The sequence below is a fragment of the Caloenas nicobarica genome, chromosome 1 (assembly GCF_036013445.1).
Source record: "Caloenas nicobarica isolate bCalNic1 chromosome 1, bCalNic1.hap1, whole genome shotgun sequence".
NCBI lineage: Eukaryota > Metazoa > Chordata > Aves > Columbiformes > Columbidae > Caloenas > Caloenas nicobarica.
This window is the reverse complement of record NC_088245.1, coordinates 170,709,298-170,727,754: the sequence shown is the minus strand read 5'-3', so window position 1 is coordinate 170,727,754 and position 18,457 is coordinate 170,709,298. Positions and strand designations below refer to the sequence as shown.

At 40.4% G+C, this 18,457-nt stretch overlaps 1 protein-coding gene across 3 annotated transcripts; it reads right to left on the bottom strand.

The window, feature by feature from the left end:
* Positions 1–1,536: 1,536 nt before the first annotated feature.
* On the bottom strand, positions 1,537–17,274 carry FBXL3 (F-box and leucine rich repeat protein 3). Of its 3 annotated transcripts, XM_065647918.1 has the most exons (6): positions 17,035–17,152; positions 14,664–14,744; positions 12,266–12,629; positions 9,823–9,945; positions 8,131–8,302; positions 1,537–3,996 (listed from the first exon to the last, which is right to left on the bottom strand). In XM_065647918.1, the coding sequence occupies exons 3-6, from the start codon at positions 12,626–12,628 to the stop codon at positions 3,353–3,355; spliced, it is 1,302 nt and encodes a 433-aa protein (XP_065503990.1). In that variant the 5' UTR covers position 12,629; positions 14,664–14,744; positions 17,035–17,152; the 3' UTR covers positions 1,537–3,352. The 3 variants fall into 3 exon arrangements, with proteins under 3 accessions (XP_065503990.1, XP_065503999.1, XP_065503983.1); XM_065647927.1 differs by lacking the exons at positions 14,664–14,744; positions 17,035–17,152 and adding an exon at positions 17,218–17,274; XM_065647911.1 differs by lacking the exon at positions 14,664–14,744.
* Positions 17,275–18,457: the final 1,183 nt, after the last annotated feature.

Below are 18,457 nucleotides of genomic sequence, written 5' to 3'. Positions count from 1 at the left end.
CAGGGCAGGAACACCTAGGTGAGGTTACACAGGAAGGCGTCCAGGCAGGTTTTGAATGTCTCCAGAGAAGGAAACTCCACAACCTCTCTGGGCAGCCTGTTCCAGTGTTTTGTCACCCTCACTGAGAAGAAGTTTCTTCTCAAATTTAAGTGGAACCTCTTGTGTTCCAGCTTGAACCCATTACCCCTTGTCTTACTGTTGGTTGTCACCGAGAAGAGCCTGGCTCCATCCTCGTGACACCCACCCTTTATATATTTATAAACATTGATGAGGTCACCCCTCAGTCTCCTCTTCTCCAAGCTAAAGAGACCCAGCTCCCTCAGCCTTTCCTCATAAGGGAGATGCTCCACTCCCTTAATCATCTTTGTGGCCCTGCGCTGGACTCTGTCCAGCAGTTCCCTGTCCTTCTTGAACTGAGGGGCCCAGAACTGGACACAATATTCCAGATGAGGTCTCACCAGGGCAGAGTAGAGGGGAAGGAGAACCTCTCTGGACCTACTAACCACCCCCCTTCTAATACACCCCAGGATGCCATTGGCCTTCTTGGCCACAAGGGCACAGTGCTGGCTCATGGTCATCCTGCTGTCCACCAGGACCCCCAGGTCCCTTTCCCCTACACTGCTCCCTAATAGGTCATTCCCCAACCTATACTGGAACCTGGGGTTGTTCCTGCCCAGATGCAAGACTCTACACTTTCCCTTGCTATATTTCATTAAATTTTTCCCCGCCCAACTCTCCAGCCTGTCCAGATCTCACTGGATGGCAGCACAGTCCTCTGGCGTGTCAGCCACTCCTCCCAGCTTGGTGTTTATGTTTCTAGTAAACTTTGTGATAGTCTGTGGTACTTGTTATTACTCATATCATGGATTACTTCTTTATTATTCATTTTTTCCAACATGTAGAAGGCAAAGTAAGAATGGTATGAGATATACTAAAAAGGAGCATTGTCACTTTTCCTGAAGATACGTAGAATATAGGCTTGCCTGGGAAGTTTGTTTTATAGCCAAATTATTTGAGCTAAGGATGCTGTAACTGGTGGAAAAAACTGCAGACCTTCAGTGGAAGAGAGAGACAACTGCTTTCAAGTGGTTTTCTTATCCTTAGGACATTCTGGTAATTGTTGCAATACTGTGTCGCATCTGTGAAAGACTTTTTGAAGTCTATGCAAGAAGACAGAGCAGTTCCACTACAACTATGCATAAAGCCTTCAACTACTAACGTGTTCCCCACCTCGGTACCTGACAGAGGTCTCTCTGCAAGCAGCAGAATGCTGAGCCTCTAACACTGAGGGAACTCGGGTACTTTGGTTGCGTCTTGCTTTTTAGTTATTGCCACCACCACATCAGTGAGCAACAGACCGAGTTACCTTGCCAACGTCAGGACACCAGCAGTCAGGGTCCAAAGAGGTTTTAGCTGCGTTACTAATGAGATTGCTTCGCATGTTAGTTTAGTGAAGGCATGTCCTCTTCATCAGATTAGTAGTGTTACTCCACCTTTACCACGCAGGCAATTCCAAGAGTCAGAATATAAAAAAACGCTGAGCTTTTTTACTTTTGTGGACTAAGTATATTGACACCTTTTATACAAATAAAAGCAAATTATGGTATTACATTAATTTAGCAAATTCTAATACAAAAAAAAGCATATTTCATAAAATGCAATTTTAAAGCTCTACAGAAACATACAGCTCCCCTATAAAGATGTCCAGTCTGCTGAGCAATGTTTGCTCAAAATATAGTTATGAACTTAAATAGGCTCATAAGTGTATTACACTTGAACTATACATTTGGAGAAACATTACTGAAATCAGAAATGAAGACAATCTACTTATATTACCAGCACTAGCTGAACAGCTCAGGTGAGAAGCAGCCACCAGGTAAGTGCGACACAGCCCACAGCTGGCACAGCTCTGCCTTGCCAGTGGCTGACCGCGCCTTTCCAACACATTCAGCAGTCGCATGAATACTTTAGTGTTACTGATGAATAATGTAAACCAAAATAACATAACTGTTGGCAGTAAAAAAATGAAGTCACAAGCCACATCCAGATCACAGGCAAAATGTTGCCTACACCACCTACAGATGAAAAACTTTCTTCAATAAAACTGATTTACCAAATATTGAAAACAATTTTTTGTCTATTGCTCTACTTCACGCAAGTTTACTTCTTTTAGGTTTTTAAATATTATGAAATGATTCAACTAGCTGAAGTAAAGGTATACAAATGATCATCTATCATTCACTTTATACATAAACATTTCTGAAACAGATTTACACTATACAATTAGTTTATACAGCTTAAGCAACTGTTACAATGTCATTTCTCTCAAATTGAAAGCAGCCAAAAGGCCTAAGATTTTCGTTAAAAGGTTCTTGCTCACCATTCAGATTTTAACTTCCTTGTCTCACACTGCTCACATCCATGTCATCACATTTAGCACTGCAGGGTTCATTTAATTACCTATACATTATTCCATCTAACAGTATGCTGCAAAACTGGTTAACGTGCAAGAAAAGCTCATCAGCTCCAATGTATTTTTAAATACAACGTATCTACATTTTTCCCCAGAATGCTTTCGCTTCCTGAGCTAGACATAAAATACCTTAAAACAGGTTTAGATGCAGATCTGAAACCCCGTAAACAAACTACGTTAAAACGCATAGAGGGGACCAAAAAACCAAAAAAAACAACCACCACAAAAGAAACCACACCACTTCTGGTAGCTTGCACTACTATTTCTTTGCACTATAATACATTTTAGATGGATCTAATAATCTGTTCAATAAGGTAGTAAACTTATAGTTTAGACAATTAAAATATTATTATTGCATATTGCTCTTGCCTTTTATATATAAGAATGTGTATATTTCACAGCCTACTAAATACTCCTTTTAATCTGGCCTTCTAGGTGGCTGGATTTAGAAATGCTACAGTCTACAACAGAAGTATGCCATTTCAGTGGGGTTTTTTAAGACCAAATCTAATCATGTTCAATACCAGTATCTAAGTCAAAGAAGGGCAGCATATTAAAACTGATATTTTGCAGGTACATTTCAATATTTTAAATACATTTTTTATTTCCATAAAAGTCTGAGGTCATGGTCAATAAAAAAGAACAAATCTAGAATAGAAAACAGATTTGTGCATGGATGAAAGTGGGTTTTGGCGTTATTTCTATTTTTGACTCTGGAGTTCATAAATCGTTTTGGAATGAAAAATTAATTTTCTAATCAAACAATGAAGTAAATTACAGTAAAAACTGTAGTATTAAATAAGCGTATACAGTAAATTGCAATACGGTCAGCTTGGGTTTAAGGTGCTATTCCATCTGCCTGGAAGTCTTTTAAGGACTTTACCACGTGGGCATCATGTCCGGGAACCAGACTCTACCGAGATGCTTTGAAACTTCCCAATGAATCTGCTCTAAGCTGTATTTCTGATCAGGAATCAAAACTTCCTCCATAATAGAAAGCTGAGAGAGACGACCGCCACACATCTTTACAAACTCAACAAAGGCACTGCAAGAGACTTCACACTCTCCTAGGCCAACGGCTGACAGATACTTGCAACGTTCCGCAATACGGATCAGCTCCTCGTCCAGCGGCCGCAATCCGTTGGCGCACACCACCAGTTCAACTAGCCGAGGACAAGTCATCCCAACGCGGCCAAGCACGTCTTTGCTTACCGATCTTCCAAAGTACAGGTGAGTGACAGGTATTTCGTAACGAAAGAACGGGTCAAACTCTTCTTCATACAAGAAAAAATACATTACTAAATTTACTTTAGGAGAGTGCTTGATGAAAGCATCCCAGCTGCTCTTCTGAATTGTGTGGAACTGAGTCTGTCCAGGATTTTCACTGACAGCATCAATGCGCAAGTGTTCTAACCTGACGTGTTTTTCAGAAGACAAAGCAAGCAGTAGCTCATCACTCAGCAGATGGTAGTTCAGCGCCAATTCACGTAAACCATGACACTGGTCAGCCACGCAAAGGATACCTGGGAAAAGAGAACAGTATGGAAAGGGTTACACAGATACATATACTAGTAACTGAACAAGAAACATTAAGAGTGAGTTTGTTTTGTGTGTCAAGAGCGTGCAAAGACCACGTATTTCAACATGCAATCAAGACCTGACTTCAAAACAAAATTGTACTGGGAAACCAGAACATGAATCTTTTTCACATAAGCATGGTCTTGTGACTTCTTTGCATATGTATCTTACCCTGTAGGTACACTATGCGATGACATCGCTATTTTGCTAGGGAAACATAAAGAAGTTAACACATTGCATTGTATACTTTCCCGTGGGAGTTGATTCTCATGTGACCAATATATAAATAGCATACTCTTGACTGTTCTGCCCTGTTGTAAGAGCACATATACTTGACTTCATGTTTGTAAAAGGGGCTTACTCATAATAAAAGTATTTCCCTAGCCTGGTCTAGAAGAACTGCTGTCCTCCTCTGTGGCTGACAAAAGAACCAGGAATGAAATCTGTCACCTGAGAAAGGCAAACATCAAATGAATGCTAGATTTTAATTAAATACAGAAGTTGCTGCTGTCAGTATTTGTTCTTTCTAGCAAAGTATAAATATTGAAATTTGGAAAAGCAACAGCAAAACAGAGCGAAAACACTAAAAATTGGAAGTAGTAATTCCTAGAACAGCCATTTTCAGACTCTTTAATGACTCAGTATAACCTGCTGCTCACAGAAGACAAAGACATTAACAAAAATAATTCAGTTCAGTCTATAAGGTTTCCACTCATCATATTTGCAGCTACAAGCCACGGTACCATACTGCTAACAGTACTTAAAAAAAAAAACCCAGACAAACCACAAACACAAAAACCACCCCAAACAAACAAAAAAACCCAACAACAAACCCCAACCACAACAAACAAAAAACCACAACAACCACCTACAAACAAACAAAAAACATCCCAAAAATAAAAAAGCACACAGGCCTCTGCATTTTCATGCGACCCAGAAAATTGTGTGAAATTCAGGATATGGTCTTTCCATTAATAAAGGAGATGAGAATGTAGCATTTAATATAAAACTGAAAAACCTGAGCTCAATACACTATAGCTTTGACGCAACGGGAAGAAATACAGAAAGACAGCAGTGATTTTAAGATGCAGTTATTAAACTTAAAAGAGAAGCCTATACAGAGCCTAAAAACATCTTCTCAAAAAAACCCCAAAACAACAAACTTGTAAAAATATTGCATGAACATATACATCAAAACAATGTATTTTCTACCTGAGGATCCTCTAGAACACATGCCTTTCTAATTATATCAAATACTGTCATTTCAAATATAAAAAGTTTGTTAGATGAATAAAAAAAGCAGTGTTTGGGTAAATAGAATTTTAACCCAACTCCTATTGCAACTATTTCCTGTAAAAACAGTTTAAATTTACAAGCATTCTCCTTGTTTCATTCAGGGGGCAGGGGATGGCATCCAAGATCAAGCAAAAATCCAGTTGTTGTGTATCTTCTACACATTCCAGAGATCATTTCCAGTCCTTAAATCATAACAGTTATTCTTACAGCAATACTCCACTCCTGCAACACATACTATGACCACTCCCTTTACGCAAACTCAGGCACGCTGCTTCATAATGGCTAGGCCTGTTGACACATAAAATACTTTAAAGAGAGTTTCAAGATTCATATTTTTGTTTCATCACTACACAGTTTCAGAAAACAACTTGCTACAAACTTAGCATCCAAACCAGCTTGTTGTCCAGACTGCCATCCTTCAACAAATAATCCTTGGTAACTGTCAGGGTACATTATTGTCTAGTGCAACACAACACGGGAAGAACGGGGGTTCAACTTGCTGCGGTTTTATATGGGTCTAAGATTGGATATCCACATCACATACTGTCAATGAAATTATGTATCCTGCATATAGAACTGACAACGAATACAGTGTAGACAGTTACTGGAGAGCCTGCCTGGAGCCTGTGCTGTTCACAGAACATCCCCTAAACCTTTGTGACACTGAGAGGTAAATCGCTCTGCCACCACACAGCACAGATTTGCATTAAAAAAAAAACCACACAAAAAAACCCCCCTTGACTAAACTGCTGATGCAGACACACCCCACATGCACCCTTCTCTCCTACCTCCCCATTCAAAGGGAAGCAACCCTCCTACTCTCAAAGCAGAGCAGAAACACAGGCCTTACAGAAACACTTTCAGTTCCCTCTGTTCCGATAGCTAACACTTCAGGTAATAACAGCACATCAATGTGGATTTTAAAAATAACCATTATTTTGTTTCACAAAGTACTGTTGCAGTTCTAATGCGAGTTACGGTTCATATGGTAAACAGCAAGCAGAAGAAACTACCGATATGCTCACAAAGATCAGAAATATATTTGCCTCTGTTTCTCCAGTCCAAGCCCAAATGTGCCTCTTTATTATTGTACAGTAATTTAGGGATTATTTAGAGCATCTTTTGTAAGCAATTCACAGTTTAATATGAATCCTTTTTCTTTATTCCTGCAGTAGTAGAGTCTCTCTTGCACTACTTGCATTAGTCTTCCCTGTCCTTCACTAACACATTTCTTAAGCACTAAACTAGTAACAAGCATTTCCCACCCCCCAACTGCAATTTGAAGGCCTGTTTTACTGTTTTAAGTGCATTGATAAGTAATTAGTTCTCCATAACTCATGGCCCTTTTGGTTCAACTGAAGTTTTTCCACATTTATAGCAGCCTGCTAATTATAATATTCCCTTCAGAAAAAAATCCAAGTCTCAGTGCTCATAGTTTCTCATTTTCCTTCAAGAGTGCCATTTTTTGCAGTCTGCATGCTCCACAGCCAACTATCCACACACTGGCTCATTTAGTTTGTTCCACTTTTTTCTCCATCACAGGGCACACCCATACCCAAAGTAAGCAATCAAGTTCTCCTGCCTTTTGCTGAGCATTCTCAGGATTATTTTCTTTTCCTAGCTAAAAATTACTGCTGAAGGAGCCTGTTCCTCCTGAAGGACATAGTATGGCTCCTGTACTTCTCAGACACAAGGATTCTCAAAATTTAAATCAGAAAAACAGTCTCTCAAGCTAACAATCCCCTATCTACAATCACAAAGCTTTGAAGGAAATAACATTCCAGTTAACACACTGGTGAACACATTGCTGAACAGATCTGCTGCAAAACAAACCAGCATTTTTAGGACTTTTTTATACAAAACCAAACACGAGGTTTTGTTTGAGAGCTACAACTGCCAAAGGTTTTAAGTTCATGCTTTGTTTGTTATCACTAGAGGAACATGCTCTCTGCTACAGTATCATTTTCCACACATATTAGGAGTCCTGCTGGTGACTTTTACATGTGTTTCTACTTATCCTCAGAAGAGGAATTTTACGAAGTTGCCAGCATCTCATTTACAATTCCTCTTCCGCTTCTCAGTGAAAAACTGTTAAGTACTAAGTTGATGGTCTATGAATCAATCTTAAACTTGCTGTGCATTGCATGAATCTTCCAAAAATTCTAATTCCATGAACTTCAACAATCTGAGCGCTTTCCTTCTGATACAAGCTGACTTCATTCTTGCTACAAACACACTCAGAGTGTTAATGAAGTACATTGGGTAACAGCAGAAGTTCTGCACAACTCAGTCTAATCTGCACTTACTCTCCAGCGAAAGATTGAACTGCTTTCTTTCAGGAAGACTAAACCATAATCCAGGACATTGCAACACTCAAAACCCATACATAATGAACTGCAGAAGAGGAACTCTAGTTCCAAATGGCTTAATGATACCGGAATACTTAAATAGTCACTGCAGAAGTAGTGCACTATCAAGTCAATACCTATACTTTTAAGTTCCACAAGAGGTTCGTTTTTTGTTCAGAATGGACATGCGCTATTTATTGTTAGCTCAGAAGTCACAAGGCAAGTGGTGGGATGGATGGACTGAAAAACAGTTGGATTAATATTTTGTCCAGTGGCAGTTGCTGTAGATACCACATTCATCTTCACTCTTACCTCACCCCTGTTTTTTCAGGGCTTTACTGGTTTTAGACAGAATTTAATGCATAAATTAAAAAACCAAAACATACACACCACAAACAAAAAAAGAATCCAAACAAACAAAACACAGTGGCTTACCAGCTGGAGAAACATGAGGACAACTGCTCATTTTCAACAGTTTGAGTGTGTCACTGTTGTTAGCCACCAGCACTTTGAGAGATGGATCATCTACTGGTGTATCGTCAATCTTCAGTGACGAGAGGGATTTGGAGTTTACAAACACCACTGTCAGTGCAGAAATAAAGTGAGACTGGAAAAAAAAAGTTTAAATGAAACAGTAGTATCTGAAATAACAATCTCAATGTTTTTACACTGTACACAACAGTTTCGTAAGTGGTCTATTTAAAAAAAAAATCTATCACTGCTGGTCCTGTATGTCAGTGACAAAATTATTGGAGTGGTAAAGGTCAAAAGGCAAATTATGACTAGAGTTGATTTTGGTTCATTTTGAATATGTGTTTTAAAGGCTACATGTGAATCTATTAGGAACAATAAAAGGAAGCCTGTATTTTAGAAGCTTTGAGGCTGAATAAGACAATAGCATGAATGACCACAAATAATTATTCAGCAAGATGAACAGGACCATAACATACCCCTCCAGTGAAAACCAAGAGAGCTAAAACAGCATTTAGATTAAGAAATAAAACAATATGCAAGAGCTGAAAGGACAAAGTATTTCTAACACACTTAGACTGTGGATTGTTTTCACTATGTTCAGGTTTGCTTACAGTCAAATCCCAAAGCACATCAAAGAAGGAAAAGACGACATATGAAGACTAGTTAAAGATGTGGAAAGCCTCTTTGAAAATTAAGGATTAAAAAGGCATATTCAAGGGAACTACATGACGTGGCTGTGATCACTGCCAAGGATAATTGATAATCCTTCTGTAGCTAACCTTGCTCAAATCCTATAGCCTACTTCCTTTCCTGAGGCTGTCCCGAGTTCTGTGTTGTCCACGTTGTCATCATCAGCAATGACATCACTCAGATCCAGCTAATCGTCTAGTTGTATCTGGCCCTTCTCATACGAGTGGACTGGATTCCAGTATTAGGGCTGCGAGACATCCGAAATGTCACTGCCATAGAACAAGCAGCCCAGGTTACCCCAGCCACTCTTCTGCTCCTCAGCAACAGTAAACTTCTACCTCACTAGCAGGAATTATTGTTTAGAAGCACATGTAAAACATTTGTTGTCTTCTAGACTAGATGCCTTCTAACAAAATCTTATTTTCAGTAAACATGCAAGGTAAAAATCTGACAGAAAATTTCAGAAGCACAGTGCACTTTGCCTAAGGATCTGATATGTGACCGCTTGACAAAGTATTGAAAATCATGATCTGACTGCTTTCTAAAGACAGCTCATTGTTGATACAATCCCTACAGCAAGTCCCATGGATAAAACTCTACCACTCTTTCGATTATAACTGCCTCCTAAAGAGTACCCACAGTCCCACAACACAACTACACAGACATGAATCGTCTGGCCTCCTGACTTGCATCATGTTGCTCACTGTTACATTGAGGTCAATAGACAGGAGGATTTAGAAGAACAAGGTCAGGACTACGTTCTCACATGATGCAGAGAATGAGTGAAACCTTAGTCATCCATCTTAGTACATCATCTCAGTCCTTCCCTTTAATAGAGTCCAGTAATAAAGTTTTCCTTACCAAAGATTCATATTCTTACAATAAAACTTTTTATAAAGTCATAGAAATACTGTATGAACAACTGCCATACTTCGCTATAGAAAAATTTACATACTAAATTACCTTTGGTAAATCCATGAAGCTTGGCCGGGCAGTTGAAATTAGCCCAAGTGTTTTCAGAGAGCAATTCACAAGCTGTGATAAAATATCACAAGCTGCTTCTGCAGACTCCTTGCTACTGTCCACCTTAAAACAAAACAGATTTATTGGTTTAGAAAACACTGCATCGAACATAGTCTTCATGAAAAAGCAGAGTAGGGCAGATGTACTTTTACTTTTTTTTTTTCACTTTACCTTCTGAAATGTGATGTCATAAAAACCCACAAAACACTTCATTGGGAATGCACCAATGTAATTTTCCCGCCCCCCCCCCCAAAAAAGTACATACCAAAACTCCAAGATTATTTGCTACAAATTTGTCACTCTCCTAAATACTCTGGTAAAATTCAGCATGGTGAGAGGGCAACTAAACAGTTTGTTCCAAGACATTTCATCCACATCAAATAATAAGCAATTGGAGGTTCATTTGGGTCAAGAGCCTACCCTAGCTCCTCTTTACACTGTTCCTTATAAAAATGTGGGAATTCTATAAATCCTTTACTGTGTGAAAAAGCTGATTCCTTTTACGATGACTCAGCTCATAACGTAGAGCTGCTGGAGAGTTAAGTGCATTATCAGATGAACCTATAGGATAGGGCCTTCATCATTAATACCACAACAGGTATACAATGGATATCCTGAAAAAAAACCAAACCACTTCACTAGTCAGCTTGTTACACAATTGAATCACATAATGTGCCTCCAGTGGATTTCCCACAACACTCAGATGTTCTTTACAACCTCTTACATACGCTAGGCATGACAGCTTTGCAAACCTATAGAACCATGAAAAGCTTGATCGCAAGATCAATTTTAAGTCTACCATAACCCATGCCACCTTGTCAGCAGTTGATCTAAGTCCAATGAATCTTAACTTTCTGCTTGAACACAAGCTGAAAAACTTAAATTTTCAACAACCAAATCTTTCCTTGCCTACATAAAAAAATCTCAAGTTTTCAGCTTCTTCCTTGTGATTATCCCTGCAACATTCTGCAACACTGTGAAGGGGCACGTGTAAGAAATGACATGGGTATCACCCTACCAGTGAAAAGCATCTGAAATCCTTCAGAAACATTTGGTGCAAAGCAACGTAGGCTGGAGACAGACACAGGAAGGCAACTCCAATACCACGACAAATTTTCTTTATTCAGATACTGATAAAACCCTGCAAACCTTATGATAACCAGTTTACATCTCATATCGCATTAAGTAGTACTGACACACATGATCAGGCAGAGCTGCCCTAGCTACCAACACGCAGATGATTCCTACACTAAAACTGCCAGATCTCAGAACTACTCATCCGTCCACCTTGCTACAAAGTCATTTCCTTTCCAAATTTGTCACATAGCTGATGCATACATAGTCATGACTGTTTCACAGCACCCTTCCAAAACAGTGACATGTAAGCCAATATTAAAGGTTTTCATCTGCTGAAGATAATTCCATGACATTAACAAAGCCAGCTCTGACCGAACCATATTTCTCAGCCAAGTACAATCAGTAGATACCCCATCCTGTGCAAATACCATGTACTTTTTCAGTTAACTGAAATATAGCTGTGTCAAGTACATGCCATGCGTGGAATATCTCATACAATTCAGTACTAAAACTGCTAGCTGCTTACTAGTAAGTACTTAAGTCACTCTTCCTGCATTAGAGGTTTTCTAACCATGAATATTAGATAAAAGTCCCTACAGGATGTGAAACAGGGAAATGTCCGATTTATGTATCCTAATCAAACTTAATTCTGAGGCAGGGACCCACTAGTATTGGAACTGGAGTACATCTGCCCACCCACTGAGGCAGAATTCTAAGCAACCAAGATGCTTCAAGAAAATAAAAAAAAAAAAAGCAGCACCAAATAAAAAATCCCAAGTTAATGGAATTAAGGCAATGAAAATATATGTTCAGAACTGTTATTCCAAGTTTTGGTCCTGAAAATATATTCAAATAAATAAACCTCTAAGCAGATAACCTCTATGCTCATAAGCCCATTTAGAAAACCCATTTCTTCAACATACTAGGCCTGAGAACAAGGCGTACCCCACTGAGAGCTGCCATATTTCTTTTTAAATAACTGGCAATCCTAACCACAAAAATAACACTGTAAGCCTTTCCTAACATTTAGTGATGTTCTTTTCAGCATGTTAAAATCTTTTGATCACAATTGTCAACCACCACTTATCAGTATTTCAATTGCTGACATTAATTAAACCACAGTTCTCATGCTTTGATATTTATACAGATGAACCATCAAAACCGCCTCAAAAGTATCAGAGATATTTCCTTAAAACATTCTAAATAAAATGCCGGAAAAAAGAAAAGAAAAAGAAAAAAGAGCCAAGTTTAACAAATGCTTTTATTTTTATAGGATTACTTTTAAAAAGCCTCCAAAATACACTACCTTGAAGCTTACATACTGCAGGTGATTGGAATGCCTCTTTATTATTTGCTTGATGAGTTCAGGATGTGTAGCCCTCAAATAAGACGTAGCTGGTTGATTCAGTTCAAACTCAAAACACCTCCAGAGATCAGGCATATGAAACACCTGGTTCCAGCTTCGGCAGACCTGAGATGCATGAGCACGATCCAGAAGGGGCAAGTACTGAAATATCTGCAGAATAATGTCTTGAAGCAGGTTTGCCCAGTCGGGACTCTGTGCAGCTACGGTTTTCTCATCTATGACCTTGTGTCTCTTGGATTCTTTCTCAGTTGTCTCCTCAGATGAACTGCTGTTGGCCTCATTAGTTTTCCTTCCTCGTTTCATTCTACAAAAATAATTTTTAAAAAGTTCTATATCTTTTGTAAATGTAGAAGAGCTGGCAACAACAATATTAATAGAAAACTGTGGAGCTGAAAAAGCATGTTTTCCTGTAACCACACTTTCGCAGTTTTTCTTCTCCCCTATATGAAGGACAAAACCTCAAGTAACAATGAATCTGAAGTGGTAATCTAAAAATAACATTACCATCTGAACAGATATCTTTAATATTACTTATTTAATCATTAACAGTGCCAATCCACTTATGAGTCACTCTCCTTCCAGTGCTTCACTTTTGTGTTTGAGAGGACTTTGGACCTAACTTATTTTACTGTTTTGTTGATTATCGCTCTACTTTCCTACTAATGGAAAGATACTTTCTAAACGATTTTGTGAAGACTGACACTGATACTGCTGCCCCAGTCCTATTCACCAGAAACAACATTTGAAACTGTGGATGGTAAAAGACAAGAAAGTAAATAATGAGTGTATACACGTTTGTAGGCATTGCATCTTGCAGATGTTGTGTCTGTCCAATTTATTTTTATTCCCAGAAAGGAAGAAGCTTTTTTTTTTTTTAACTTATTTTTTAAAAGGTTACTTCAACACGCATCTATTTTAAATTAGTATCCTTAAAAATATATTTCATCAAGAATTTTGGTATGCTTTCATTTTTCCAACTAGCTAGCAAACAGGGATTATGAAAGATTTCCAGTAACAGTCTGCAAGTTTAAAAAAAAAAGTTTACAGAAGAGTCAGCAAACCTTCTTCAAAATAATATTAAATTCAGCAAGTCTGAGACAAAAGGTTCTCTCATTAGCAGTAGCATATACTTCTGCCACAGTGGTCACACACACATTCTACCTTATATTACATTATTAAAGAGGAAAAAAACCTCACCACTACATACAGCTGAAATAAATCTAGTGCTGGGTTTTGATCAAAAAGTGTTCTTTTGTACACGCCATCTTACAATTGAACTTAGCATCCAATCATTTATTTTTAAACACCTCAATGCGATGCACATCATGTCCTAAAGGATCCACAAGACCTCACACTAAACAACAAAACACTCACTCTAGTCTCTAAAAAGCTAAGAGAGGTGGGCTGGGCTTGATATGTCTAAGCACCTCCCAGCCCCAGTGATTTCTATAAGATAAACACGGGCTTCATACACAGCGAAATCATTCTGGTTTAACACTCAAATACAATTACACATATAAGATTATCATATGCCCAGTTAATTTGGGAGCTGGACAATTAAGTTTCCCTGCTATGTACCTCAACTAAGTAAAAGTGTAGAAGTCCTTTTTAAAACAAAGTGTAATACGCTAGATATACAAGTGAAAAATTATACTGTTTATCCTCCAATGCATCATACATTATTTTCTCAAAACCAGCACCTCCTTACCTATTTTTAAAACAGTTTAATCCTACCTACTCACATGACAAAAGCAAAGTATTACTTACGGTCTGAAGCTATTCATCAAATGATGTAAACAAACCTGAACATGAAAGACCGAAAAAACAGAATTTGTCTTTTGATTTTTTTCAACTTCATTTTTTAATCCCAGTAGCACCTGAGGGCAAGCAAAAGATGAAAACACTACTGGGCAAAAATCTCTAATTGCTTCCTGAGAACTATTTACTGCGACTCACAGCTCATGACTACGAGACTAAGCAAAACACGACTCCTGTGCTGAAACAAGCTTTACACCAGAGACAGCGACCTGTTGCTGAGCCAGTAACTTCACTGGTAGAGAAGAAAAGCAAGAAATCTGCACAGTGACTTAGAACCATCTGCAACTAACAAAAACAGGAAGGAACTGGATTTTGCAACTGTGAAAACTGAATAATTAAAAAAAACAAATCAAGAAATAGATTAGCAAATCCACTGCAAATCTATAATGTTTGTGTTTGAGATAACTGCTAAGCATAGTTCAAGAATATTATTTGTAATAAGCTAGTCTGAAATGCAGTATTCCTTTAAACTTCAGGCTAAACAGATAGTTCAAACAACTAGGTCATAATGAGCAATTACCATATGCAAGCTATTCACTTGCCAAATTTGGGATTACATGTTTGATATCTTTAAGTCTTTCCAAAGCCATCTTTTGCTCATCTGTAAAAAAATACACAAGGCAACTGTTAGACTGGGCTCTCCAAGTTTTCCTCTACAGAGATCCTGCCTCATCTTTCACTAATGAGGTAATACATGTGCCTAAGTTTTCTAGTATATGTATGCTACTTTTATCACTGCATTAGGGGGTCAAGTTCTGGATTTTCTCCCTTATCACATTATAGGGGCTATTGTGCAGGTACAGTAGAGCTGATTCACATAGACAGCACATATATTATAACTGATCTTTCCAGAAACACAAGCACTAGATCTGACACTTCACTTTTTTTTTTTCTTTTTTTCCTCCTGTTTTAGGAAAAAAAACCTCAGGAGTGAGCTGCCACTGACAAAACTGTATGAATTTTTCAGCTGGAAAAATAACCTCTGTGGCTGGTAGAAGTTGACAAGATCATCAACAGCCAACTTACAAGTTGCACTTCTGAGCTAACTTCGATAAGTTCTAAGTAGTTAATATATGCTAGTTACAGATCAAAACCCACTCCTGAAGTTGTGGGTACTATCTGAGGTTTTTATAGACAGCCAGTGAAGAAAAGAGATGACATGGCCATCACTAGAGCTATAGTGATGATGAATTCCAGGTAAAGTCTTCCAAGAAAATAAGACGCTATATATTCTAAGTGCCATGGCTTGAAAAGTAGGGGATGGGAAAAGACAATTCCAGATAACTTTTTTTTTGTTACTGACATCTTGGATGCTCCTGTAATTGAAAAGAGAGAGTAATCATAAGTTTTCAAAAATATTGCTGTGTGGAACTTTTTCAAAACAGGAAAAAAAAAGCCTAAGCTCAAGACTAAAACCTGATTTTAACAATTACATTACTGTTTTGTCATCTGATTTCTAATTAATTTGTTCAACTAACTTTTGTTATCTTGCTTCAGCTTTTTAAAAACAGAACTGGTTTCAACCTCTTAACATGCCTAACAATAAAACAAATACAAAATTTAAAGAATGCATATTTGTCTACAGAAGTCTGCAGAATAATCTAAAAATTATGTATATAAAAAGGCCACTTAAAAGAGTAAACCTTTCTGCGAATTTAATATAGAAACAGAGAAATGCAATTAGGCAGTTCAGTTCACTCTGTTTTATTTATCTGATAGTCTAAAGCTCTAACCATATTAAATCCAAGGCCCATGGAAATAACTTTTCAACGAGGAAGACACTGATGTGAAATTCCATGTTTATGTATTAGTGTATAGGTAAAACCTATTTTTCAATCAATGATTGTTTATCACTTCTTTAAATACTTGAACCATCAATCTTGCTTTTAACTCCCTCTGGCATACTCAGGACAGACTTATCGTTGATCGTTTTTTCCAAATTGCTGCAACTTTGCTTTAAAAATCTAAGATCTTGACAGAAAGGAGAAAAAAACAAACCAAACAAAATCTCCCAAAATAAAACCAAACCAATTAAACAAAAAAAACCCCAAACAACACTCCCCTCCCCACCCCCAAACCCAAACAAATAGAAAATCAAAACCAACCCCCAAAACAGCCCACAACCCTACTAGGACAGAAAGATGTGCGAAATCGGGATGCCTGACTCCTTAAGATTTTCCAGGTGAATTTCTCAACCTATTATAATAGCTTGTTTCTGAACTCCGCATCTGGGCACAACCCACGCCCCCTTGTTTGCAATACTGTCACGTTCAACCATAACCACATATAGTTCAGTCACCAAGGAGGAGCCAAGCACACGCTTAACGCTGTTTCTACTGCTGAAGAAGGTGCAGACCTTATTCAGAACACAACAGCCGTTAAAAAAACCCAACCAACCAACAACTAAAAACAACCGTTCACGGCTGTTTATACGCCGCTGATAACGCCGGATCACGAACACGCGTAGCTGTGCTCGCTGCGTTGCTTACACCTCAAGTAAGGCTGTTCCTGAAATAAAAGGAGTGCGTGCGCTGATGGGAGGAACGCTCTGAACGAGGGGGGGACCCCCACACAAACCTAATCCCCAATCGCCACGAACGGCCGGCCCTGCTGAAAACAACGCGGGGTTTACAACTTATTACTGTTATGACGGGAAGGCTGCGAGGCAGCCATGCCCTGTGGATGCGGAGGGTGAGTTTTAAGCCCCGCTCCTCCCCGAGAGGCTTCAGCTCGGGGGCGGCTCCTCCCGGCCCAGCCCCAGCTCTGACAGCCCCGAGCCCTGCCGCCCTCACCGCTCCGACCTCCTTCTCCTCCCTGCGTCGGCAGCTCAGCCGGAGTCCGGAGGAAAGTCCCGCCGCGCCGCGCCGCCCACCCCCGCCCAGTCCCTTCACCTGGCGGCTCCCCTGCTGCGCTTCGCATTAACCGGGACTCGGGCCGCGCTGGCGCCTCCGCTCCGGCCACATCAGCTCCCTCCGCCGAAGCCGACCCCAGCGCCTCCTCCGCCCGGCTGTCCCTCCCGTCCCGTCCCACCCGTGTCGATGCTCCTTCCCCTCCCTCCCCCTCGCTCTGTTTACTTCCAGCGGCGGAAGCGACGCAAAGCGGCCAAGATGGCGGCGGGCGCGCCGGGTGACGCGGCGCGCCCCCTCCCTCGCGCTGCAGGCCCGGGCGGGAGGCGGCGCGAGCGAGGCGGGAAGGGGGTGCGCGCGCCTCGGGGGGGCGGGGCTGCCTGTCCCAACGGCCGCTCCGCTGCCGTTATAGGGGCGCACTCACAGAATGGTCGGGGTTGGAAGGGACCTCTGGAGATCGTCTAGTCCAACCCACCTGTAAAGCAGGGTCACCCAGAGCAGATCGCACAGGAGTGTGTCCAGGTGGGTTTTGAATGTCTCCAGAGAAGGAGACTCCACCACCTCTCTGGGCAGCTTGTTCCAGGGCTCTGGCATCCTCAAAGTAAAGAAATTTCTCCTCGTGTTCAGAGGGAACCTCCCGTGCTTCAGTCTGTGCCCGTTGCCCCTCATGCTGTTGTTGGGCACCACTGAAAAGAGCCTGGTCCCATCCTCTTGACAGTCACGCTTGAGATATTTATAAGCATCGATAAGGTACCCTCTCAGTCTTCTCTTCTCCAGGCTGAACAGACCCAGCTCTCTCAGTCTCTGCTCATAAGAAAGGTGCCCCAGACCCCTGATCTGGAGCATCTTTCTGTTATGCGGAACTGGGGCGCCCGCTCCCACTGAGGGCAGCGGCTGCTGGGTGAAAGCTGGCTTGTTCTCTCGTCCTCTTCCTGCCTCCCTGGCTCGGCCAAGACTCTAACCGCTAACCGCCTCCTACCTCAGTGTACGTCCCATCACCAGGCCGCCATTGCTTTGCCTGGCTACTGCACTGCAGGGTGGCAAGGCCCAGGCTGCCTGGAGGCATCCTAGTCAGGTGCTCGCTGGCCAGGAAAGGGAGGAGTGAAATCTAGAAAAAAACAGTAATACTGACAGACGTGCTGGATCTTCATCACCGATAGAGCCAATTGTCTCAGTAATTTGAAAGCCCCATGTCAGGCTAGCCTTTGGAATAAGAGCATAAGTTTTATGAGCACAAGTCTGATGAGGAGCGGTTGAGGGAGCTGAGGCTGTTTGGCCTGGAGAAAAGGAGGCTGAGGGGAGACCTTATCGCTGTCTACAACTACCTGAAAGGAGGTTGTAGCATGGAGGGTGTTGGTCTCTTCTCCCAAGTATCAAGTGATGGGACAAGAGGAAATGGCCTCAAGTTGCACCAGGGGATGTTGAGATTGGATATTAGGAAAAATTTATTCACGGAAAGGGTTGTCAG

Coding starts and splice junctions, on each gene's coding strand:
- FBXL3 (XM_065647927.1), bottom strand. CDS start 12,628: ATGAAACGAGGAAGGAAAACTAATGAGGCCAACAGCAGTTCATCTGAG. Junction 9,946..12,265: donor TGCAGTATGTAAGCTTCAAG/GTAGTGTATTTT, acceptor TTTTGTTTTAAG/GTGGACAGTAGCAAGGAGTC. Junction 3,997..8,130: donor TCCTCATGTTTCTCCAGCTG/GTAAGCCACTGT, acceptor CTCTTTTCCCAG/GTATCCTTTGCGTGGCTGAC.